This window comes from Trichosurus vulpecula, chromosome 2 (genome assembly GCF_011100635.1).
Source record: "Trichosurus vulpecula isolate mTriVul1 chromosome 2, mTriVul1.pri, whole genome shotgun sequence".
Classification (NCBI taxonomy): Eukaryota; Metazoa; Chordata; class Mammalia; order Diprotodontia; family Phalangeridae; genus Trichosurus; species Trichosurus vulpecula.
The window spans coordinates 127,392,060-127,416,951 of record NC_050574.1 but is presented as its reverse complement, the minus strand read 5'-3'; the positions used below and the strand labels follow the sequence as shown (position 1 = coordinate 127,416,951).

Sequence of the window (24,892 nt, the reverse complement as noted above, 5' to 3'; positions counted from 1 at the left end):
TACAATCCTAGTATTATGGATATATTTTGCATGACTACACATGTATAACCTATATTGAACTGCTTGCCTTCTCATTGAGAGGGAGTGGGGAGGGAGGAAGGGAGAGAATTTGGAACTCAAAGTTTTTAAAATGAATGTTACAAATTGTTTCTATGTGTAACTGGGGAAAATTTTTAAAAAATAACTATTAAAAATAAATAAATAAATTTATGATCCTAGGAGTAAGAGGGGATGAGAAGAGAAGAGGAGAAACAGTTGATTTCAGTGCATTCATATATTAACAAAACTCACAACACGAAAAAAAATAAGTTTATATCATGAAGAGGGCATACAGTTTGTAACTCAACAAGTTACCTAGTCCCAGGCAGCCTAGCAGGGCCTCAGTGACAGAAGTCCAGCTTCAGATGTCTTTGAAATATCCCGGGTCCTTTTATGTACAGGAACAAGGCCCTTGCTGATCAGCTTCAAACCCAACAGGGCTCATATACATACATACACAAATACACACACACACACACACACACACACACATGCACACGCACATGCACATGTACACATACACACACACATACATTCTCTTCTCTCTTCAGTTCCCCATACAGCATCAACTTTCATTAAAGGCATCAAGTCAGCCCTATGGACCAGCAGTGACTAGAAGCTGTCTAGAGGCAAGCACCCTGATCTAAGATGATCCCACTTAAGCAACACCCATGAACCACAGGCTTAGCAAGCAAGCTTGCAGCTAAGCAGAAATCTTCAAGTAGCCTTTGTAACTCTGCTCCCTTGGCTGAGACATCACTCCTGATTCATAAGTGGGGAGATGGAAAACATGGGTTTGCCAAACCTGGCAATTGAAATAGATCAGAGAACCAGACAAAAGGATGCTGATCCCATAGGTGAGGGCAACTTTCTAGTCTGAGGCCAGAGCCTCAGACATTAGGATGTGTCTGTGTCTTGCTTAGAGTTAGCCACCTTTGGTCCCAACAAAGGGATTATTGACAACTGAGTGGGTGCTGGAGACTTGGGTTTGAGGCCTCCTTAGAGGAAGAGATGGAGCAAAAGGTCCTGGAGCCTAGGGAAGGTCTTTAGGGAGTCCCAGACAGGCCATGACCCTGATCTTGGAGATTATAATGAATGTCTTCCCAAAGAGCATCAAGGCGAGATCTTAGCTCTCCCAGCACCTTCCTGTCCCCATTATCCCCCTGCTGCTCTGGAGAGAAGGCATTATGGGCAGAGGGAGGTGGAGCCAGCTGCTGTTGTAATTCCTCTGTTTCACGGTCAATGGCTCTAGTGAAATCAGCAATCTCCTGGAAGGTATCAAGACGAAAGGCCTCCAGCCGCTGCTGTACCTCCTTTGTCAGTTCCTCTGAGGACAGCTGGGAATCTTGCCCTAACCCTCCCACATCCTCATCCTCCCTGGCCCCGGCATAGGCAGTGAGCTCATCCCGTAACTGGTCCAAGTTGTCCTGGATGCGGGTGTGCAGGGCCTGGGCTTTAAGGGTCAGCTTTTTTGACAGAGCCTGGATATAGTGGCTGAGGCGAGCTGGGCTGGTGGCAGCATGTGGAGCCACATTTCTATGCAGTTCCTGAACATGCTGCCCAATTCCTGTCACCAGCCTCTCAGCATAAGGGTGGAACAGTGCTTTTACCCTCCCTGTATGATGAGCCACTTGGTCCTGAAATTTCTGAAGCAGATCCCGGGCCTCATTCATACCCCCCAGCAATTGGTTCTTGGTGTCCTCCCCAACCATTTTCAGCTGCTCCTGCAGTTCCTGAACCCCTAGGGCCAGTCGCTCCATCAACTCCACTGTATAGGGTTGGAGCTGCCTCCTCAAGCCCTCCAGATTCCAGCCCACACGCTGTTGGACCTCTTGGGTGTAAGGGGCCAGCCTGGTCCTCACCTCCTCCAACTCCTTGTGTAGTTGGTGCTGCAGCTCCTTTGAGTCCAAAAAAAGCAAAGGATGTTTTCCCTGTCCAGCCAAGGGCTCTAGCTTCTCCAAGAAAGTGTCCACATTACTGAGGTCTTGTTCAATGTTGGCTTTCAGGTTCCTGGGGAGGAGGGATATAAACATATACTGGTCCAGACTGCTAGTTTTCTGGGTTTTCCTAACATATATACATATACCTGACCTCTGTCCCCTAGGATCCAGTTCATCTGTCCCGCCCAGGGAGACCATGATATTGAGCAGAAAAATAAGTTGGCTCCAGAACCAATCTGACCCTTTTCAGACTCCCCAGTCTGATGTTTTTTGGAGAGCACATACAGATGTATAAACATATACGTATAAACACATGCCACAGCCCTCTGAGCTTGTCCTTTTTCTTTCCTTCTTACTGTCATAGCTGCTGATGATCTGGGACAGACAGAGAGACTGGTTGTTCAACTCCTTGAACCGTGGAGGCCAACATTATTACACTGGGTCTAGTGGGGAAGGGAAGGTTGGATGGTCTGGGCTGAATAATATCTCAGCCCCAGAGAACTGAGTCTTTAACACCTGTAATGTGATTGGTCCAAGTCTAGGCACTGGGGTAGAGTGGTGAGAGAAGGATGACAGAGAAAACTAGATCATTCACTAGGCTTAAGTTGGGGTGCTCAAGAGTGGAGAACAGGTTGAGAATCAACCGTCAGTGGAAGTGGGCAAGACGAGAAACAATGATCAGTTATACCATTGAGGGCTCTTCAATGTGGCTACAGGGGCTCCCTTTCCTCCTCCCCCTCCTCTGCCATCTGACCCTAACTTCTTAGAGCTCCTAGCCCTGGTCACTCACAGGAACTCCTTGCTGAGCTTCTGCTGCTCCATCTGTTCTATCCGGCCCTTCTCCTGGCCGCTCTGGCTGAAGTATTCCCAGAAGCCTTTGTGCTCCTTTGCTGTTGTTGACACTGTGGAGAAAGTGGAATTGAAGATGGGTGAGGGAGGAGGGGACATAGCAAGGATGCCTTAACATCATCCCTTCTTCCACAGAGGTCTAGCCTCCCTTGAAGTCCTGGGGAGGGAGGGAGAGTTGCTAGGGCAGGAAGAGAAAGAGAGAAGAGAATGAGGCCACATTCATAAAATCTCCTGCTGGAAGGGAACTTAGAGGTCTGGTCCAACCCAGAGAAGGAAACTGAAGTGTAGATCATGGGAAGTGATTGGCCCAAGGTCATAGAGCCAATAAGTGGCAGAGTCAGGATTTGAAACCAGATCTGATTTTCAACCAATGTTCATTCCAGGCCTAGGAGCCAAAAACTCACACTTGGGATCTCTCCTTGTATCCTCACAGGTACATGTTCAATGATTTGATTCATTTTAACTTAGTTCAGGTATCTACTATGTTCAGGAGCTAGAGAGATTCGAAGACATGGCCCCTACCCTCAAGGAGTGTTCAGTCTAGTAGGGGAAATAAAACACACACACACACACACACACACACACACACAGAGACACACACAACTTATGTAAGGCATACAACAAAGAAGACAAAAGATTATTTCAAAGCACTGCGTTAAGTGCTGGGGATAAAAAAAGAGGCAAAAGATGGTCCCTGCCCTCAAGGAGCTTACAGTCTGGTATATCAACCACCCAATAAGCATTTATTAAGACTCCCTATGAATGAGTCTTTAAACCTAGAGGATAAAAAGACAGAAGTGAAAGAGTCCTTGCTCTCAAGGAATTTACATTCTAGTAGGAGAGACACATGAGAATATACAGACTATAGATACAAAGTTAATACAAGGTAATTTGGAGAAGGGGTAGCCTAGCAGCTGGGGGGCCGGGGGCAGAGGAGGAAAGGAGGCACCTGAGCCTAGTACCCCAAATGTACCTCCCCTCATCATTGTCGTCAGAGAAAGGAGCACCCACCTGAGAGGAGAGCCAGAACCAAGACTGTTGTTATCACTGCCATGATCCACCCTGAGAAGGAGGAAAAGTAAATGGAGTCAGAAAGGGGGAGTGGGGGTGGGGAGGGAACTAAGAATCATTGAATGTCAGAGCAGAAAGGGACCTTCAAGATGACTTAGCCCTAGAGCTCTTTGTAACCCTTCCCAGGGGCACAGGACATGGAATTTCTTCCTAATTCCCATTCCAAAGCTAAGGTTCTAGGAGGAGAACATCATGAACAGATGATGGAAAGGAAGAGGGTTTTTCCCAGAGATGAAGATGTCCCGATGTCTTATCGACACAGAAAAGATTCACTTTGTAAAATACACTACCATAGGCAAGAGCCCCAAGAAAAGAAATAGGCCTAGATAGAAAGCTAGGCCTCTACGTGTGCCATTTACTCATCTATCGTCTTACCCAGCCTCCCATTTCACAGATGGAGAAGCTGAGGCATGAGGAAAGGGAAGAAAATACTTGGGGCCCAATTTCCTGGTTCTTGCCCCCATTTCTTTACCATAACCATCTGCCTTGACTGTTCTCTCCTAAGATGCCGGGACACCAACCTTCCCTCTCACCTGCCAAAATACCAGTTCTGGGCATAAGGAGCAAGCATTCAGTTTTATATCCCAGTGACCTGTGCCTTTGGCAACAGCTGCTTCAGGCAAACACCACGTGGAGGTCTAAAGAAGAATGACCTCAACTACTGTCCAGCACTCACCTGCCACCCATGCAAGGTGCTAGAGTTGACTCTGCCCAGAGATGAACTGGCGCTTGTTCTATGGCCCATTTCCATAACCCCAGCTTCTTTGAGGTTAATTGGCACCAACCCTTATTCTCTCTGGGATGTCTGTTTTAGGGAAAAGACACATCATGGAAATTTTCAGTCAGGGCAAGGACTAAGCTCCCTACCTAGTTTCTCTAAATCCTAGGACCTTTAACCTTCCCTAATGACGTCCCACTCAGCATACATGCTGTACCCAGACCCTAGTCTTACTCAACAGACTAAGTCACTGTGTCCCTAGAACAAACAAGTGACAAATTATCCCCCTCCTCCCCTCTAGCCCCAGCAAGCATGGCAAGGAAGGCCAAGAATGTATAGAGTTAAAAGTCCTTTCTCCTTTGTGAAATGATCCCAGAACAAGCATGGGAAGCCAGGGGCCAGGTGACAGACTTTCTGATGAGAAGAGAGTTCAACATTTGAGATGGGAATTATGACTTTAAGCTGCCAGAGCAGAAGCAAAATCCAAGCCCCACAAAATGAAAGCCGAACTCCACCCACAGAGCCTCTACCAGGAAGACACCATGGCCAGGGACTCTCCAGCCCCATGCTCCTAGCCTCAGTAATGCCTTAGATTTATATAAGGATGGGTATCTTCTCCCTCCTCCCACTCAACCCCCTCTACCCCAGCCTTTCCCTACCTAAACTTGACTGATGGGGGAATCTGACAATCAAAAAGGTTTAGTCACCTGCTTAAAGTGACAAGGAAGGGAGAGGGGCAGCTAGGTGATGCAGTGGATAGAGCACTGGGTTTGGAGGCAGGAGGACTTGAGTTCAAATCTAGTTTCAGACACAAGCTGTGTGACCCTGGGCAAGTCACTTAACCCTGCTTGCCTCAGTTTTCTCATCTGTAAAATGAACTGAACAATAAAATGGCAAACCACTCCAGTATCTTTGCCCAGAAAACCTCAAATGGGGTCATGAACAGTAAGACATGACTGAAAATGACAGAATGTGTTTGGGTAAGCCAAGATCTATCTCTGTCTTAGATCAGGTCTCTGAGGGAAAAGAAATAGATGAAAGACATTCCAGTAAGAAACAAAGGATAATTATAAAGGAAAAGAAATGTAGGTACTTCTATAGGCTAGGCACCGCAAAGAGCAAGAAGGCAACACCATAAAGGAGAGGATCTAAGCTTCTCAGCCAGAAGATGAATTCCAGGAGAATTAATAGTAAATCTAAATCATATCTCTGGCTGTCAGCAGCTATGTGATCTTGGTAAATCACTTCTAGACCATCCAGTTTGGTTTAATTTCAGTGTTAGTCTGATTTGGGGCACTACCTAATGAACCTCTCCCAGCACTTAGTATTGAACTCGTCTTGTTGGGTCTTGTATTGTAGTTCTTTGTATCCTATGTCTCTGTAAGCTATAAGCTCTTTAATGACAGAGACTACATCTTTGTGGCTTAACAGCTTAACAAAGCCTTGAATAGCATAGGTACTTGAGTTGAATTGAGTCTTTCACTGTGTAGCTGGCAGGAATCAAGAAGGGAGCTCGGGACTGAGTGGCTGGCTCCTTGACCTGGAAAGGATGCTAGTTTGGGGGGGCCAAAAGATCTGGCTTCAAATCCTGGATCTGCCCAATGACCTTGAGTCAGACACTTCACTTCTCTAGGGCTCAGTTTCTTCATCTGTAAAATAAAGTAGTTGAACCTATAATGTCCCTTCCAGCTCTAAAATCTTATAAATAGACATGCTGTCTTGAGAGCCAGGGAAAGCTAGGTCTCCAGTAGGATGTGGAAACCAGGAACCAGCTTTGTTTGGCACGTCTCTACTCATGAATTTTTGTGCCCATGGCAAGTACTACAAACCACATACTGAGCACTCCTTCATTTGAAGCTGCTGATGTGCTGAACGTCATTCTGGGATAGGAGAGCACACGTGTTGGGACTGCAGTGGGAAGCATCTCCTGGAGAGGAGTCCACACAGGAGTCAAAGAAGAGTGGGAAAGGAGCTCATCCCAAGCTAACACATGGTAGCTTCCTATTTTAACTAATTAATCTTGCTAACTAGGTCCTCTGATTTTTTAAAAAATACAGCTGAAGAGATTGCCCATGCTGTCAGAACCCACTAAACTTGGCACCCTATAAATGTGGAACTGCGATACAAATCTCCAGTGACTCTGCTATTTGGGTAGCCAAGAGAGGGAATTTTAGCCTTCATGGGGAGTAAGGAAGAATGTAAGCTTCTCAGAAAGTCATAGAAGGGGAACCAAGATGGTGGAGTAAGGGGAAGAAGTATAGCCTAGCTCCCTCAACACAACTCCTCTACAGCAATCTAGAAAATATATCAGACTGAGTCCTGGTGAAGAAATCCAAGAAAAAAATTGCAGCAATTTTTCTAGCCCAGCTTGGCACAAGGAGATAGAGAGGTCTTTGGACACTGGTTACCGGGTCTAACCAGAAGCACAAGGCCAAGCAAATTGCTCCAGCACTCAGGGACTGAAAGAGGACCAAAGCTGTGAACCAGGACAGGAAGTACCAGAGCAAAACTAGTGCAGGGTGTCAAAATAGATGCCAACTGGTTGCTCATGACCAGTTCTGGGTCATAGATCCAGGGCAGAATAAGAAGGGCACCCGTGCCTAAGTGTGGCATGCCAGGATGAGGAGTGGTCCCTAGGTTATGTACCAAGCAAGGAGCAAGTTCAGAGGCAAAAGGTAGCTGTGTGGCTCTAACCCCAGGAGCAGAGCAAGGACTATGTTTTAGCCTCCAGCCCAAGCCTACAGTGGAAGAACCAGGACAGGAATCTCAGACCATTTTCAGGAATCTATAGAGCCTGTAGATCTGTCACTCTGAACCTACAGAACTTTCCATTTAGCTGATCATAGTTGAGTGTAGCAGTAGTCTATTGGAACTTCCACTCAGAGACAAGCCCAAGGCAGGTTGCTCAGATCCAAACCCAGGTCAGGAACTTTATGAGTTCAGACCAAAAGAGCAATGAGCCCATAATCTTTAGCACTTTAGAAGCACTGAAAGCTTGAAGGTCCTTAGTCCAAACTATCCCTAAGATCCTGGAATAGCACAACACTCAATACCCCAGGAAAGTAGCAGAAGGTCCCAAAAGGACAAAAGCTCAGCCCCGACATTCTCCACAGAAGTGGGCAAAGCCTGGCCCTAACATGAACTCCAAAGACAAGAAGTAGGTTGTAATAAGGAGCAAACAAAAAAAAAAAAAGAATCACATGATAACAAGATATTATGGTGACAGGGAAGCTCAAAACACAAACCCAAAAGAAGAGCTTGACTCCAAAATCTACAAACAAAACATCAAAGAAAAATATAGCATTGACACAAGTTCAACAAGAATTCCAGGAAGAAATAAAGCAAGAATTTTAAAAAGAGCTAAAGAGTTATTTTTTAAAAAGAAATGAGAATGTTATAGAAAAAAATAGGAAAAGAAGTGAGAGTTATGGAAGAAAGAAATGGAAAGGAAATCAACCACTTGGAACAAGAGGTACAAAGTCATACCCAAGGAAAAAATTCCCTGAAAATCAAAATTAACTAAATGGAAGCTAACAACTCCATGAAATATCAATAAATATTAAAACAAGGTCAAAAGACTAAAAGAATAGAAGGAAATGTAATATATCCCATAGCAAATATAGCTTACCTGGAAAATAGATCAAGGAGAGATAACCCAAGAATCACTGGACAATCTGAAAGTCATAACCAAAAAGAACCTAGACATCATATTTCAAGAGATCATAAAAGAAATTGCCTAGATCTCTTAGAACCAGAGATGGTGGAAGTAGAAAGAACCCACTGGTCATCTCCTGTAAAAAAAAAAACTACAAAATGAAAACTTTCAGGAATATTTTAAAACTCCAGAGTTTCCAGGTCAAAGAGAAAGCCATGAAAGAAGGGAAGTAGTAGTGTAAAACACTTTAGTGTGTTCTCATCCTTTGTTCTCCAAGAGGACCATTGACATAACAGGGTGATGACTTGCTCATGAATTAGACTTAAATAAGGCACAAAGTTGTCAGCATCATTCTCTCTCCATAGTCATCAAAGTCCAGTGGCAAGACGAAAGTCAAGATGACTGGCAATGGCCTGAGATGAAATGGATGACCTTGGCGTCTTCAATGTCTGACCAAGCTTAAATGCTCCACACCACATGCTTCAGCTGCTATTGGAACAAATTGTTCTCATCCGCCCATTCTGCCATAAGAAGTCTTTGCGTGCTTGGAGTAACATCCCCCTAATTCACCAATAGGTTTGAGGCCTGTCAATTACCCTCAACCCAGGTTAGCTCATCTGCTGACCAGAGTGTGGCTACTGTGAATGCTACAGCTTCTTGGGGCCACAGGTGAGAGTTGGAGGGACAGGCAGACACCAATGCACCCTTGAAAAGGGCTTGGCAAGCCCTCACATCAGAAGTGCTTGTTCTCCCTGAATACCCTACACACCCCAAAACACATTCGAATGGGAGTGAGAAGACCCAGCTCCATCACTAACTTTTGGTGTCTCTTTGGGCAAGTAATTTTATCTCTCTGGGACTCACTTTCCTTATCTGAATCATGAAGGTAGTATTAGATTGGATGATGATGATGACGATGATGATGATGTAAGTTCCTTGAGGGCAGGGACTGTCTTTTCCCTCTTTTTATATCCCCAGAACATAGCACAGTGCCTGACACATAGTAGGTGCTTAATAAATGTTTATTGATGAATTTATGTCACATTTCTATAAGTTTTCAAAGCACTTTCCTTATCACAACCCTAATGAAAGTTTTTTTGTATCAATAATATTAGTAATAGCAAGTGTTCACATAGCAGATTATGGTGATCAAACACACCCAGAACATTTTTAATTTGGTCCTCATAATAGCCCTGAAAGGTAAGACGGGCATTATGATCCCCCTGTGAGGGATGGAGAAATAGACCCAGAAAATAGAAATGACTTACTCAGTACCATAGTGGGTTGGCAGAGCTGGGACACAAACCCAGGTCTCCTGGCTTGGAGTCCAGTGTTCTTTCTATCTCACGGCAGCAGATAATGTCTAACACTATTGTTTTGTGCTGGACCAGACACATCCAGAATTAATAGAGCCTTAGACTTCTAAATCTGACTTGATCAAGAACCCTAACTAGCCCATGGTTGCCAAGGGGAGGAAGAATGCTTTTCTGTTTGTATCCTCAGCCCTTTGGCACAGTGCTCTGTATATAATAGGCACTAAATATATGATTTTTCATCCATTCATCCATTTGAGTCACTAACCAACCCTGACTTCAGAGTCAGAAAACCTGGGTTTGAAACAAAGCTCTATTATTTACAAATTGTATGCTTCCTTCTACAAAGCACCTTACCTCTTCCTCAGATCTAGCCCGATAGCCCCTGGGCTGCCGCCCTTCTGGGGTACTATCACTTCAATGCCCCTCTCTCTAGATGCCTTTTCCATTAACCCAGAAGTAGGGTTTAGTAAGGGCTCTTTGAAATTCTAGCAACCCCCTAAGTCAGCAATTCTTATCTGAGGTCCACCAAGTCCGTGATAGATTTCAGGAGGTCCATGAATTTGAATATGAAAAAATTTCCTCTTCATTTTAATATAATTAGTACCTTTTGAAATCCTACGTATTTTATCATATTCATTAAAAAAATAGTCTAAGGAAGGGTCCATAGGTTTCACCAGAATACCAAAGAAGTCCATGACAAAAAAAAAAAAGTTAAGAACCCCTGTCCTGGGGCATGAAGAGGCTAGATGGTCCTTTGAGCCACTGTGGGGCTTCCCTGCTTTCTCTCCCCTTATACAACTGAATTTGTCTTCAGCATGGCTACAGCTGATTCTTGTGATTCCTAATTACAGAGTCTATAGCTTCATAGATTCTCATGCTCTTAAAAAAAAATAGTTCCAAGGGTATGTTTCAAGTGGATTTATTGCCAGGAGAGGCCCAGGAAATACAGAAGGGCTATGTTCTTCAAATGATAACTGCCAGAAAGAGGCCCTTAAAAGGAGGAATGCCAGGGAGGAAGCCTGCTTTGCAACCACACCTGAGACATCTCTAATGGCCAGCATAGGTCTGGCTCCCCCCATCTCCTCTCTATTTTTGAAGCTGGTTGTCTAATAAATTCCGGGAAAGCAGGGTGACTGTAGTCATGACCTCAAGAACGATATCCTGAAGGGGAAAGGGCAGCCAAGCCTAGAGAGTGTTGTCCATACCACCCCTCCACACCCACACCCTAGAGTAGAGTCCAAACCCACCCCCACCCCCACCCATATAAACTCCACCCTCTATCAGTTTCCCTGCCCTGCCCTCTGTATCCTCTGTGTCAGGTCCAAATCCACCTGGCCTTGAGCTCTTCATGACTTTGGGGCTTGGGGCTCTGGGCTCTGGCCTCTGCCCTAGTGCTGTGGCCACCTTTCCACATGGCGCCACTCTTTTCTACTTTGATAAATAAAAACAAATAAGCTGAGCCATCCACTCCACAGATGCCTATGATGGGAAACAGTCGCTGGTGGCCTTATATCCACGGGCAGAATAGAAAGGAGGTAGAGGAAACCTAGGTTTGAATTCAAGCTCCTTCACTGATTATGGGCAAGTTATTCAAAAAGATGCCTTGCCACATGCTCTGTGGATTCCCTCAAAGGGCCACACGGCCTTTCCATCTGACTTGCAGCTGAGTGTGAGCACCTTGACAGCAAGGACTGGCTTGCTTTCCTATGTTTGCATTCCCAGCGTTTCACAAAGTGATTTGTACATAATAAGGACTTAACACGCCCTTTTCATCCCATCCATTCAGGTCATTAGCCGGTCCTAGTCTTGGAGTCGGTAGACCTGGATTTGACATTGGGACTCTGCTAAGTACAAATTGCATGGCTGTGGGCAAATCATTTAACATCTCGAGAGATCAGTTTCTAAATCCTAACAAATCGGGAATATCGATATTTGATAGGTAATACAGCATAATGGCGGAAGAGCTGTCGTCTGAGAAAGAAAGATCCAGGTTCGGGTCCTATACTCGATGAGTGACACCTGGCAAGTCACTTCGTGTCCCCAGACGCTTAATTTCAGAATGGCTGCTGTTCTCATTAGATAGAGGGAGTTTCCTCACTGAGAGCTCCCACACCAATGAGAGGATAGCTCCAAACCAAAAGAAAATATTTACCCTGTTACCCCATCGTAGGTGACTGTGAAGCAAATGCTTTGTAAACCTGGATAGGTCAATGCAACGAGGACTTGGGATTTCGTCAACCTGGGAGCTTCCTCTACCTGCCTGCAAAGCTTGTGACCGACTTTGTGACCTGCCTAAGGTAGAGCTGGTGACAGTTAGATCTGAACCCAGGACTTCCTGACTCTAGGTCCAGTACTCTATCCAACAAGCTACGCTTCACCTCTATGAACTTCAAAGCATGATAAAAATGGAAGTTATGATTATGAAGCCGCAGTTATGGTTATTGAGCCTCAGTCTGCTCACCTGTAAAATGGGGATGATACTGTACTAGTGAAATGACATGAAGTGAAAACATGCACACTTACATGTGTCAAAGTGCTCTGTAGATCATAAAACGTCACTTAAAGATGAGATGTTCTTATCATGCTAATACCTTCTAGTAACAATCACTGTGGTCTCGAATTCTGATGGAGCGGCAGGAATCAGGAGAGACCTGGGTCTCCACCACACCTCTGCGCAATACCTCCTGTGTGGCCACAGGCAAGTCCCTTAGTCTCTCTGACCCTCCCTTTCCTTATAGGGATGATGATACCCACAGTATACCTCATGGGGCTGTTAGGAGGATCAGATGAGATTATGTTTGTAAAACACTGATGCATAAATGTGGCTTGAGTAAGCAATGCCCCTGATTGTTTTCTCTATCCTCATTCCCCTGTGACTGTGACTCAGATAATTAGTGTATGCATCAGGGTCACCCTCTAGACTCAAACTCCTCAAAGCAGTCGGGTCCTCCCTGCCCGATCATCATGTCGTTATCATCTCAGGCCATGGACTCCTTTGATAAGCAACTTGCATGTTTCTCTTCCTGGGATTGGTCATTGTGGGGATCCTCCCCTCCCTTGGAAGCACAGTACAACCATAGAAAGACAAGAGAACACTGAGTTCCAAGCCCTGGCTAAAGGTACCTAGGAAAACCCAGGTCTTGAAGTCAGATGACTTGGGTTGGAATTTTTTTTTAATTAAAATAATTTAATTTTAAAAAGCAAGTGGTGTAATCAAACTCTCTGCTTATCCAAAATGCTTGGAGTGTACACTTGGGGATCCCAACCATCTTTGTGGGTTGTCCTACTTCATTTCACCCTCAAATGAACTGAAAACAAAGACAGAGATACTATAGCACCATAATACTATACCAGATACTATAGCATCGCAAGCTAAACCATGCCATAGGAAACAAATATCGCTAGTTTGGAATTTTCAACAAGAGAGGCTTAATCTGGCAGGAATTTTTAACCTGAGGTCTGTAAATCTGTTTAAAAATGTGTTTTTGATAACTGTAATTCTTTTTTTTTTGTTTAATTTTTGTTTTTTCTCAATTCCATGGAAACAAAAATATTTAATGTTCATTTAAAAAAATTTTGAGTTCCAAATTCTCTCTCCTTCCCTCTCCTTAAGAAAGCAAGCAATTTGATATAGGTTATATATGGGTAGTCATGTAAAACATTTCCATATTAGTCATATTGCAAAAGAAAATGCAGACCTTAAAAAACAAGAATAATAAAGTAAGAAAAGTATGCTTCATTCTGTGTTCAGACTCCATCAGTTCTTTCTCTGGATATGGGTAGCATTTTTCATTATAAGTCCTTCGGAATTGTCTTGGATCATTGTGTTGCTGAGAACAGCTGAGTCATTCAGTTGATCATCATACAATGCTGTTTTTGTTGTGTACGATGTTCTCCTGGTTCTGCTCATTTCACTTTGCATCAGTTCATGTGAGTTTTCCCAGGTTTTTTTGGAAAGCATCCCGTTCATTTCTTGTATCACAATAGTATTCCATCACAATCATGTACCACAACTTGTTGTCATTCCCCAATTTCCTATTCCCCTCAATTTCCAATTCTTTGCTACCACAAAAAGAGTTACTATAAACATTTTTGTACATATAGGTTCTTTTCCTTTTTCTTTGATCTCTTTGAGATACAGACCCAGCAGTGGTATTACTAGGTCAAGGGGTATGCCCAGTTTTACAGCCCTTTGGGTATAGTTCAAAATTGTTCTCCAAAATGGTTGGATCAGTTTACAATTCCACCAACAGTGCATTAGTGTCCCAGTTTGTCCACATCCTCGCCAATATTTCTCATTTTTCTTTTCTGTCATATTAGCCAATTAGCCAAAACCTCAGAGTTGTTTTAATTTGCGTTTCTCTAATTAATAGTGATTTAGATCTTTTTTTAATATAACTATACATAACTTTGACTTCTGCTTCTGAAAACTGCCTGTTTCTCTTTTGACCATTTCTTGATTAGGGAATGACTCATATTCTTATAAATTTAGCTCAGTTCTCTATATATTTGAGAAATGAGGCCTTTATCAGAGAAACTTGCTGTTAAAAATTTTTCCAACTTTCCTACTTTCCTTCTAATCTTGACTGCATTGGTTTTGTTTGTGCAAAAACTTTTTAATTTGATGTAATCAAAATTATCTATTTTACATCTTATAATGCTCTGTCTCTTGTTTAGTCATAAATTCTTGCCTTATCCATAAATCTCACAAGATGCTCCATGCTCCTCTGATTTACTTATGTCTCTTTATGTCTAAATCATGTACCCATTTTGACTTTATCTTAGTATACAGTGTGAGATGATCTATACCTAAGTTTCTGCCAAACTGCTTTCTAGTTTTCCCAACAATTTTTGTCAAATAGTGATTTCTTGTCCCCAAATCTTGGATCTTTGAGTTTGTCAAATGCTAGATTACTATGGCAATTTACTACTGTGTACCAAGTACCTGATCTATTCGACTGGTCCCTCACTCTATTTCTTAGCCACTGTCAGATTGTTTTGATGACTACCACTTTGTAATAAATTTTGAGATCTGGTACAGTTAGGCTACCTTCTTTCATGGTTTTTTTTCATTGATTCCCTTGGTATTCTTCGGATTTTACTGCTATTTACTACCTCTAGGATTTTTGTCTCTTTACCTCTCTAGGTTTTATTTTCCTCTTCTGTATAGTGAGAGGTTTGTACCAGATTGTATCTAGGGTCTCTTCTAGGCCTTCTAGCCCTAGATTCTTGGCCCCTGACTGTTACTTGTCCCTCTCCAGCAACAAGAAACCACAGGTATTCTGGAGAAAAAAAATCTGCCCTACCTCCCATTCCATTGGTTTTATTGGGGCTCTTTCTCATAGCAAACAGCTTCTGGGTGAGTAGCACCCTAAATCTGGTCAGTTCACAGAATCATAGAACTTGAGAGTTCGGTGGAAGGGGCTTGGGAAGATCATCAAATACAGCCCATCAAAAGACCACCTTGAAGACTTCCCTCTGAGTCTGCTCATTCCACATTGGGGCAACTAATATAGTTAGGAAGACTTCCTTATCCTGAACCTGAGTCGCCTCTGCCATGCCCTCCAGGGCCACACAGAATAAGGCAAATCCCTCTTCCAAATGACAGCCCTTCAGACGCTTGAAGACAGCTATCATGTCTCCTCTAAGTCTTCTCTTCTCCAAACAGATATCCCCAGCATCTGTAATTGATATAGATAGGTAAATTTTATTATTTAACACTTGCTATGGCCAGGCACAATACCAAGAGCTGGAGATATAGTATATGCAAACAAGCAAGACAGTCCCTGCCTTCAAGAATCTTACATTTTAATGGGGGAAGACCATACATAAAGGGGAACTGAAAGTGCTAATCTTTATCATACCAGCTACTATCCAAAATTGACTAAGTCAGTCAATCAGCATTCATTAAGGGTCTGCTATGTGCCAGGCGTGTACAAAGTGCTGGGGAAACAAAGGAAGGCAAAAAGACAGTCTATGCCTTCAAAGAGCTCACCATCTAATGGGCAAACATATACAAACAAGCTGGGTACAGAATCAACAGGAAACGATTCACAGAGAGAAGGCACTAGAATTTAGAAGGATTGGGAAAGGCTTCCTAACTGTAGAAGGTGGGATTTTAGTTGAGACTTAAAAGAAGCCAGGGGAGCCAGGCAGAGGAGGAGCATTCCAGGCATGGGGAACAGCCGGTGCTTTAGGAAAATCGCTTTGGCAGCTGAATGGATTTCCCATCGAGTTTCTGTGAAGCTGATTCTTTTAACACGTGATAAGCCGGGCCTGACTCAGGTTGTTCCCATAGTTGAAGTTCGAGATTGGAACAAAGTGATATATTTCTACTCCACTCAAAGTGAACAAAAACAACTTTACTTAGACATGGCATAGAAAGGACACTCCGAAAGGATACCATACTGATTCAGGTAGAAGTAGCTGCCCTCATCTCCCTAGTAAGCATCAGCAAGGTGTGGTGATATAGCAGCAGGATATCTGCCAAGTCTGTGGGATGCTTATTCCTTTATGGGTTGGCATCTTTTGTCTCCTTAGGCAACCAGAAAGCTCCATCAACAGCTCAGGCTTTAGCCCCCCGGACCAATGAAATTTTGGGGACAGCTTCCCTGGCTTATTCAGAGGAAAAAGCTAGTCTAACTGACAAGTTGTGGACTCTAGTATTTATTACTCCTGTCATATAACCCAAGTAAACGATTTTACTTTCATTGCTACATTCTGCCCAATGTTCTAATATCTTGGAGTTTCTTTGGATATTAACTTTGTCATCCAAAGTGTTAGCTATCTATGAGCTTTTCCAATAAAATCAGAGGTGAAACAAAGCTGTCCATTATCACCATTTCTATTCAGTATTTTACTACAAGTACTAGCTATAGCAATAAGAAAAGAAAAAGAAGTTGAAAGAATAAATACAGGCAATGAAGAAACAAAGCTTACTTTTTGCAGATGATATGATGGTTTACTTAGAGTACCCCAGAAAATTAGCTAAGAAGACCAACCAAAACAATTAACAACTACAGCAAAGTTGCAGAATCTAAAATAAACCCATATAAACCATCAGTATTTTTACGTATCTCCCACAAAACCCAGCAGGAAGAGAGAAAAAAAGAAATTTCATTTGAAATAACTATGGACAGGATAAGATACTTGAGAATACAGGAATTGTATGAATACCATTAAAAGGCTCTTCACACAAATACAGATCAGAGTAATTAGAGAAATATTGTTTGCTCAAGAGTAGGCTGGGCCAATATAATGAAAATAAAAAGTACTGCCTAAATTAATTTATTTATTCAGTACTACACTAATAATTTACTTATTCAGTGTCAGTGCCAATACCAAAGAATTATTTTGTAGAGCCAGAAAAAAGTGATAAAAAAATGTGAGCTATCTTTCAAAGATTTGCATCACCTGCAAATTTAATAAGTATGCTATCTATACCTTTATATGTCATTGTTTTATGTGTGTGTGTGTCTATATATATCTATATTTATCTATCCATATATATATGTGTACAGAGAGAGAGAGAGAGACAGGGAGACAGAGACAGATTGACAGAGAGAGACAGAGAGACATGCCAGACAGGACCAAACACAAATCCTTGTGGCATTCCACTTTCCATAGGATTGTGTATTTAGGAGTAGGAAGGATCTCAGAGGTCATCAATCCAAATTCTTCATTTCACAGTTGAGGAAACCAAAGTCCAGAGCAGTGAAGTGAGACTTGGCCAGAGTCACATAGGTAGAAAGTGACAGTGACCGGATTCAAACCCAAATGATTCCAAACCCTTTGTGTTGTATGGTCCTGCAGTCCCACATTATCACTGAACCATTAATGGATCATCTTGGGGCCCAGCATTCATTTTGTTCCAAATCTCCCTAATTATTCAATCTGGCCTATAATCTCATTTTTATTTTGGAGCAGTAGCAGAAAAGACTTTGTCAAATGCTTTGCTAGAATCCAGGTACGTGATAACTATGATATGCCCATGATATACCAGTCTAGTGAGTTCACTGTCAAGAAAGGAAGTGGTGTAAGTCTGGTTTGACCAATTCTTTTTGACAATTGCTTCCTCTTCTAGATGTTAACTATCCTTTTGATAATATATTTTAGCCCTTCAGAGAAATAACTGATAAATAGAAGTATGTTCACTTTGGTTTTACACATACACACATATACATTTATAATACATACATATATATGTGGTATACGCCATATATATAATATATGTACATATATGTGTGTATATATGTGTGTGTCTGCATGTATGTGTATGTGTGTATGTGTGTGTATGTGTGTGTGTGTGTGTGTAATGGTGGCCTTCTCTGGGGTGGGGTGGGGAGAGAGGGAAGGAGGGGGATAGTTTGGTACTTACAATGTAACAAAAAGAATTTAATTTAATTTAAAAAATAATAATACATTTTAGAATTTACCAGGAATTAGTCACTGGGCTATAGGTTCAGAAAATTAAGACATTTGCTCTCATCTAGCCTTCAGGCCCTTCTGCTCTCTACATCTAGTTAAAAGTCACTGAATGTGGCTCACAGAATCTCAGAGCTGAAAGAGTCCTCAGAAGTGACCTCTGACATGTGAACTCAAGGAGAAATGAAGTGGGCTCCCAGCCCCCAAGATGGCCCCTGGCTCTGTCATTCTAGAGGTGTACACAATGGAAAGAGCACCTTACTCTCAGTTCAGAGCATCTGTTATCACACCCCACCTCTGATAATTATTATTTATGTGACCTTGGGAAAGTTAGTTAGTGTCTGTGCACTTCAGGCTCTCCTTCTGGAAGATGGGGCCCGGGTGGGACAGCTGGCCTCTGAGGCCCTTCCAGCTTGAAACCTAGCATCCTATGACTAATCTGCCATCCAGACTGGGCCGTCTTGCTGCCCTTAATTCTTCAAGTCCTTTTATGAGTGAAAATGAACTTTTCTCTGGGCCAGGCTGGTATGGAGAAGGGATCAGTGATGCCCTAGACTCTGGCAATGACAGGACCCACACCAACTTAATTCAGCAGTCATTTAAATGACAATTGTATGCAGTAGAGTTGCTTGCTTTAGATTCTAGAGAGGGCTGGAAGTTGGAGGAAAATAATTGGAAGCCTCCAAAAGAATAGAGTCCAAGTCGGCTATGGAGGACAAGGACTACTACATTTAAAGTTGGAAGACCTGGATTCCAATCCTGCTTCTACTTAATGAGTCACCTTGGGCAGGTCCTTCATCTCTGAGTCTTAGTTTTCTCATCTGTATAATGAGGAGAATGGCCTAGGAGTTTCTAAGGTACTTATGGCTCTAAATCATCCTATGATAGTTGTCACCAGGGGCAAGTTTGGGGCCTGACGTCTTTGGGTTATGCTTGATCTCATGCTGGGTGGGCTATGGAGGAGCTATCTAAAGATGTTTGTTTGGACTGAGCAAGGATTGTGAGGGAACACTTCTCTCCTTATTCTTGTAGGGGATTATGTACATAGATAATCAACTTGATAGCAAGTATTGGAAAGGCTGTTATGTGGAAAAGGGATTAGTCTGTTCTCCTTGGCCTCAGAGTACAGAACTGGGAGCACTGGATAGAGGCTGAAGAGGGGCAAATTTTGGCTCAACATAAAGAAAAACATCCTATACTTGAAAAGCTATCCAAAAGCAGAAGAGGATGCCTTTGGAAATAGCGAGCTCCCTCTCGTTCTGGGTCTTCAAGGAAAAGCTAGATGACCACTTGTCAGGTAGAGGTGATTAATGATCTTAATAACAATAGCTAGCATCTACAGAAGGCTTTACAAATATGTCTCATTTGATCCTCACAACAACCCTGGGAGATAGATGCTGTTATTATCCCCATTTTACAGATGAGAAAATTTGGAGGTTGAATGACTCCCTCTGAGTCACATAGCTAATAAGTATCTGAGCTCATCTTCCTGATTCCAAGCTCTGGGCTCTAGCTTCTGCCACACCTAGCTGCCACTATGGTCCCTTCCAACTCGGAGACTGTGATTGTGTTACACATGCTTAAACTACTTTGGTATTATAAAACAAACATAAAGAAGATTTTTAGAGGGCATCCATCCCCACTGGTGACATTTAGGATCAGCAATCACCAGAAAATATAAAGTAAGCATTGTGATACAGTGGAAATAATTTTGAATTTAGAGTAATAGGCTTTGGGTTCATGATCCCTGTTCAACCACTTACCTGCTATGTGACCTTGTTCTTCAATTGTCTTGGCCTCAGTTTCCCCTAGAAAAGAGGACCTCTAAGATGCTTTCCACCACCGTAGTGGTTCAGTTCTATTCACCGGCCACCTTGTTATGACCTTTGATAAGGAGGGAGAATTGTTCATTTAGTATCAATCAAAGGATTTAGGAGGAGAAAGGTCCTTATAGACCATCTAGTCCAAACACCCATTTGCTCTACTCTAGCCTTCAGGCCCTTCTGCTCTCTACATCCAGTTAAATGTGGCTCACAGAATCTCAGAGCTGAAAGAGTCCTCAGAAGTGACCTCTGACATATGAACTCAAGGAGAAAAGAAGTGGGCTCCCAGCCCCCAAGATGGCCCCTGGCTCTGTCATTCTAGAGGTGTACACAATGGAAAGAGCACCTTACTCTCAGTTCAGAGCATCTGTTATCACACCCCACCTCTGATAATTATTATTTATGTGACCTTGGGAAAGTTAGTATCTGTGCACTTCAGGCTCTCCTTCTAGAAGATGAGGCCGGGTAGGACAGCTGGCCTCTGAGGCCCTTCCAGCTTGAGACCTAGCATCCTATGACTAATCTGCCATCCAGACTGGGCCGTCTTGCTGCCCTTAATTCTTGAAGTCCTTTTATGAGTGAAAATGAGAGGCCAGCATGGAGTGCTGAGTTAGACTCATGCCAATGCCTCTAGACTGAGAGGCATTAGCCCTGAGAATTAACAGTGGGTGCTAATGGGGCCCCTTAATTCCCTTAGGCAGATGAGTTGATATCCTCTCCTCCAAGTTTCAAAAGTCCTCCTGTCTGCAACTCTAGGGTACATTTTGTGTAACGTTTCATCTAGACCAGTCATGACTGCCACACCGATAGCTGGCTTCCATTTCTCTCTTCTCCACTCCATCAACTCTCTCTGCCACAGTGCTGCCTTCATATGGCAGGCATTTAATAGTTATATGAGAGCTCATACTACCCATACTGCCAGACCAGCCATGAGGGAGGCACCAATCTCTCGAGTGTGAGGAAAGCCTGCTTCTTTAGGGGGATGAACCCCAAAGAGCCTAGCAGGACTAAAAGGGGAATTTTACAAGTAAATTCAGATAAGCCAAAGATGGGAACAATCATCACCTTTGGCTAAGTAAGGCCCAGAGAAAAGTTACTGGCTATTGACAGGCTTCTCAAGTGGCCTGGATATTGATCAGAGAGACTTGGAAATTCAGCTTGGGGTAGGTCTGGGCCGGTAACATTACCAGGGCTGGTAGGATCTTCATTTTCTCCCAGAATAATTCAGGTAAGGGAAAGAGGCCTGGGTTGAGTATCAATCAGAACACCCAAGCTCTAGTCTCCACACTGCCTGGATATCTCATGTTAGGGCTGTCATTTCCCTTTTAAGAACGACTTTGAGCCAATAAGTTATTTTGACTATTATAAATACCCAAGTTAATGATAAAGGACATATGAAATGCTCGATGCTATGTGCATCAAGAGAAAGAACTGATAAATAAAAGCGTGTATAGAGCAATATATACATACATATATACACACATATATATCTATATATACTTATTTGTGCCTAATGGTAGTCATCTCTAGGAAGAAAAAAAAAGTACATGATAATTTTGTTGTATATTTGAAAGGAATAGTAAGGTGTGCATAGCAGATTTGCAGTTTCATGTGCAATCATTTTTTTATTGTACTATGTTATGGAAATGTTTGTTTTATTCTATTAAAAATAAAAGTTTTAACAAAAAACAGTGAGTCTCTAGCAATCAGGACTAGGAAAAGAACAGAAACACACACAGAAGAGAGAACAATAGAATTTCTGGGTCCTTTTTCTGCCACCTCATTTAAGGCACATGTGCATCCCTCTAATCCCACCATATTCTCACTTTCACACACACACACACACACACACACACACACACACACACACACACACCCCACGGCTATTTTTCCTAAATGAGTCTCAGTACTGTCTTCTTTTTCCTTCCTTCCCATGACTGAGAAACACTGAAGTCAGGCTAGGATAGTTGTTTGTTTTTGCTTGTTTTTAAAATAAAATTTTCCTGATATCTTTTATTTTTTATAACATTTAAACTTCTCCATGTATCCCTCCTTCTCTGCTCTTCTGGAGAACCATCCCTTATATGTAGTCAGGGAGGTGTTTTAATAGACTTGATTGGCAACAGGAGGATTTGAGTTCAAATACAGCCTCACACAAGTCACTAAAGTTCTCTTGGCCTCCCCTCAGTTTCCTCATCTGCAAAAATGGGAATAAAAATAAATAGCACCTCCCTTCAAGGGTTATTTGAGGCTTTAATGAGATAACATGCCACAAATCACTTTGCAAAGAGCCCTATAGAAATGCTAGCTGTTGTTATTCTAACAAAGCATTTAAAAAGAGCGAGAAAAGAATTCAACAAAACTGACCAATACACGTGATAGTTGGGGTTTTTTTTTAACATTTTATTCAGCAAGGATCATAAATGCTACTTTTCACCACAGCGTCATTCCCAGGGCTACACTTGCTGTGTGTGACTAGGTGGACTGGTGGATGGATGGACAGAGAACCCTGGTCTGAGATCTAAAGTCAGGAGGGGGTGGTGATCTAAGAAGAGCTGAGAAAGACTGCTCAGATGCTGAGGTTCTAGGGCTTAGAGAAAAAGGGCATCTTGTCCTAGGTCTGCTTGAGGTTGCAGAAGAAGGAGTTGACTTTGTCCCTCAGGTCCTTCTCTAATAGGCTCAGGTGGTCCTCCACCCCACAAGCACGGGGCTGCTCCAGTTTCTGCTTGAGTTCTTCCAGAAGCTGAATCAAGGCCTTGTTGAAGCACTCCCCAAAGGGCCCCATATTCTTGCGGAACTCATCGATCTGCTGGTCCACCTGTCCACTCAGTCTGGTCAAGGACTGTTGCAATTCCTCTGAGCTTTGGGGCTTCTTCCCCTTTATCTCCTCGGCAAAGGGCGTCAGCTTCTGCTTCAGGTCTTCTGTGTTGTCCGAGATCTTGGTCCTCAGCTGATCCACATTCTTTTTCATCTGGAAGGCCAGACATTCGATCTGGCGATTGAGCTGCTCCTGGGCACCCTTGGCAAAGGGCGTGAGGGTCTTCTGAAGCTCCGCAATGTGCTTATCGATCTTGTCCTGGAGCTGGTCCGCGTAGGGGGTGAGCTGGCATCTCATCTTGTCCACTTGTTGGTCGACCTTGTTCTTGAACTCACAGGCGAAGGGGGCCAGGGCCATCTGAACACAGTTCATGTTCTCCTTCATGGCTGCCTCCAGTTGGCAGGAAAGGGGGGCCAGCTGCTGGCGGAGTTGCTCTGCATTTTCGTTGAGACTGTTTTGGAGCTCGTTAGTGCAGGGCCCCAGGCACTGCTTCAGGGCCTGCACATTCTCATTCATCTTCTGGCACACTTGTTCGGAATTGGGCTGGAGCTGGAGCCTCAGCTCCTCCAACTCCCTCCGGATCTGCTCCTTGAGGTTTTCTGAGTCCTGGACTAGACAGCACGGCAATTCCATGGCAAAGGGCACTAGTTTCTCCTTCAGATCATCGGCCTGTGCGCTGACTTCCCCGGATTTATCTTGAAGAAGGCTGCTGCCCAAGGGAAGAAGGAGAAAAGAAGAAGGAGGAGGAGGAGGAGAAGAAGAAGGTCGCTATTAGTGTATTATATAGTTATATATATTTATATAAAGCTGGGGCCAGAGACATTTCCCTAGTCTTAACATGAAATGAATAATGAACAGCATGTAAAATAGAATATGTTGTATCATAATATATATATAATATAACATTGCATTATAATAATAAATAGTGTAATGTATCATATTATATATTATATTTTACAATATCATACTATGTTATATGTATTATTATATTACCAAATAGTCCTTTACTAAAATTCACTGGCACCTCATCACGATCTGGGGTGACCCTGGGATCTCCCAGGCTTTGCCAGCAGAGCACCAACTCTAACAAGTCCTACCAGGATGGAATCGCTTCCAGTACGGGCCTAGGCTAGTCATACGTATGTGAATGGGGACGGAAGGGGCTGGTGATGGAGTGAATCGAGGTCTGCGCTATCTTAGTGGCCCAGGCAGCATGGTAGTTGCCTTCTTTCAGCTTTATCCCCAAAGGTCAGAAGTGTCCCCCAAATATCCAGCTGTAAATCTGTGCTCTTGTGGTTCCCTAACTCCCATCTAAAAACTCAGTTAGGAGCCTCCTCCAGGCCAGCTTTAGGGCCTCCCAAAGGACCCAAGCCAGCCTCCTGGGATGGCTTCCTGTGCCGAGGGCCCAGCCTCTTCCTGCTCCATCACCACCCCCCCCAGGCCACACCCTCATACTTGAGCTGTTGGTTGAACTCAGACTCTACGGTATCCTTGGCATCAGTGCCCAGCTTGTTGGCATACTTGGTTAGGCTGCATGTCAGCCTGGACGCCTGGGGAAGGGGAAGGACAGAAGCTAAGTACCAAGGTTCACGCAGAGGCCGGCCCCTTGCATCAGTTACATGGTCCGGACTGGATTGAACAGAGGTCGATTCAACCAGTTATTTTTCTGGGCGGGGCTTTGCCCATTCTGATGTAGGGAGGGAGGAGAAGGGATTGGGGCGGGGCCTGGGCAGGGAAAAAGCTGGGACCAGAGATATGTCTCTAGTTTTAACATGAAATGAACAGTGAACAGTATGTAAATTACATGTATACCCAATGTAAATAATCCCTCTATTGAGACTACGACCTAGATTAACATGAGAGTGGAATAGGAGTACTTACACCCTGTCTTTCAACCTCTCCCCACCCAAAACCCCCTTCCAACATTCCTGGCAACCATACCAGCCCCATCAGAATCAAATGAGGATGAGGAATTCCCAACCTTCCTCTCTCACCTTAGCAGGCCTTCTTCTTTATTCCAAGCTCAGTTCAGAATCTATGGTCCCATTTGGGTCTGAAGTCACCTGTGTTAGCCACAAAGGCCAGAGAGAGTGTCATAGCCTTGAGAAACATCTTGGCCTCTGTGCCAAGTCTGAGCTAAGTCCCACAGCACTGGATCCTGTGAGAGAGATAAAGGTTGAGTGAGGTCCACCTTGATCCCTTCCTACCTTCTAAGGCCTCCCCCTCCCATATCCTCCAT

General features: G+C 43.4%; 2 protein-coding genes across 4 annotated transcripts; both read right to left on the bottom strand.

Annotated features, from left to right (window-relative positions):
• Window positions 1-259: 259 nt before the first annotated feature.
• Window positions 260-4,491, bottom strand: APOA5 (apolipoprotein A5). Of its 3 annotated transcripts, none has more exons than XM_036744244.1 (4): window positions 4,433-4,491; window positions 3,840-3,890; window positions 2,770-2,881; window positions 260-2,049 (listed from the first exon to the last, which is right to left on the bottom strand). In XM_036744244.1, the coding sequence occupies exons 1-4, from the start codon at window positions 4,455-4,457 to the stop codon at window positions 1,086-1,088; spliced, it is 1,152 nt and encodes a 383-aa protein (XP_036600139.1). In that variant the 5' UTR covers window positions 4,458-4,491; the 3' UTR covers window positions 260-1,085. The 3 variants fall into 3 exon arrangements, with proteins under 3 accessions (XP_036600139.1, XP_036600140.1, XP_036600141.1); XM_036744245.1 differs by having other exon boundaries at window positions 4,372-4,451; XM_036744246.1 differs by having other exon boundaries at window positions 4,421-4,434.
• A 17,715-nt stretch (window positions 4,492-22,206) lies between these two features.
• On the bottom strand, window positions 22,207-24,892 carry APOA4 (apolipoprotein A4). Its single transcript, XM_036743934.1, has 3 exons — window positions 24,861-24,892; window positions 24,109-24,282; window positions 22,207-23,362 (listed from the first exon to the last, which is right to left on the bottom strand). The coding sequence occupies exons 1-3, from the start codon at window positions 24,890-24,892 to the stop codon at window positions 22,450-22,452; spliced, it is 1,119 nt and encodes a 372-aa protein (XP_036599829.1). The 3' UTR covers window positions 22,207-22,449.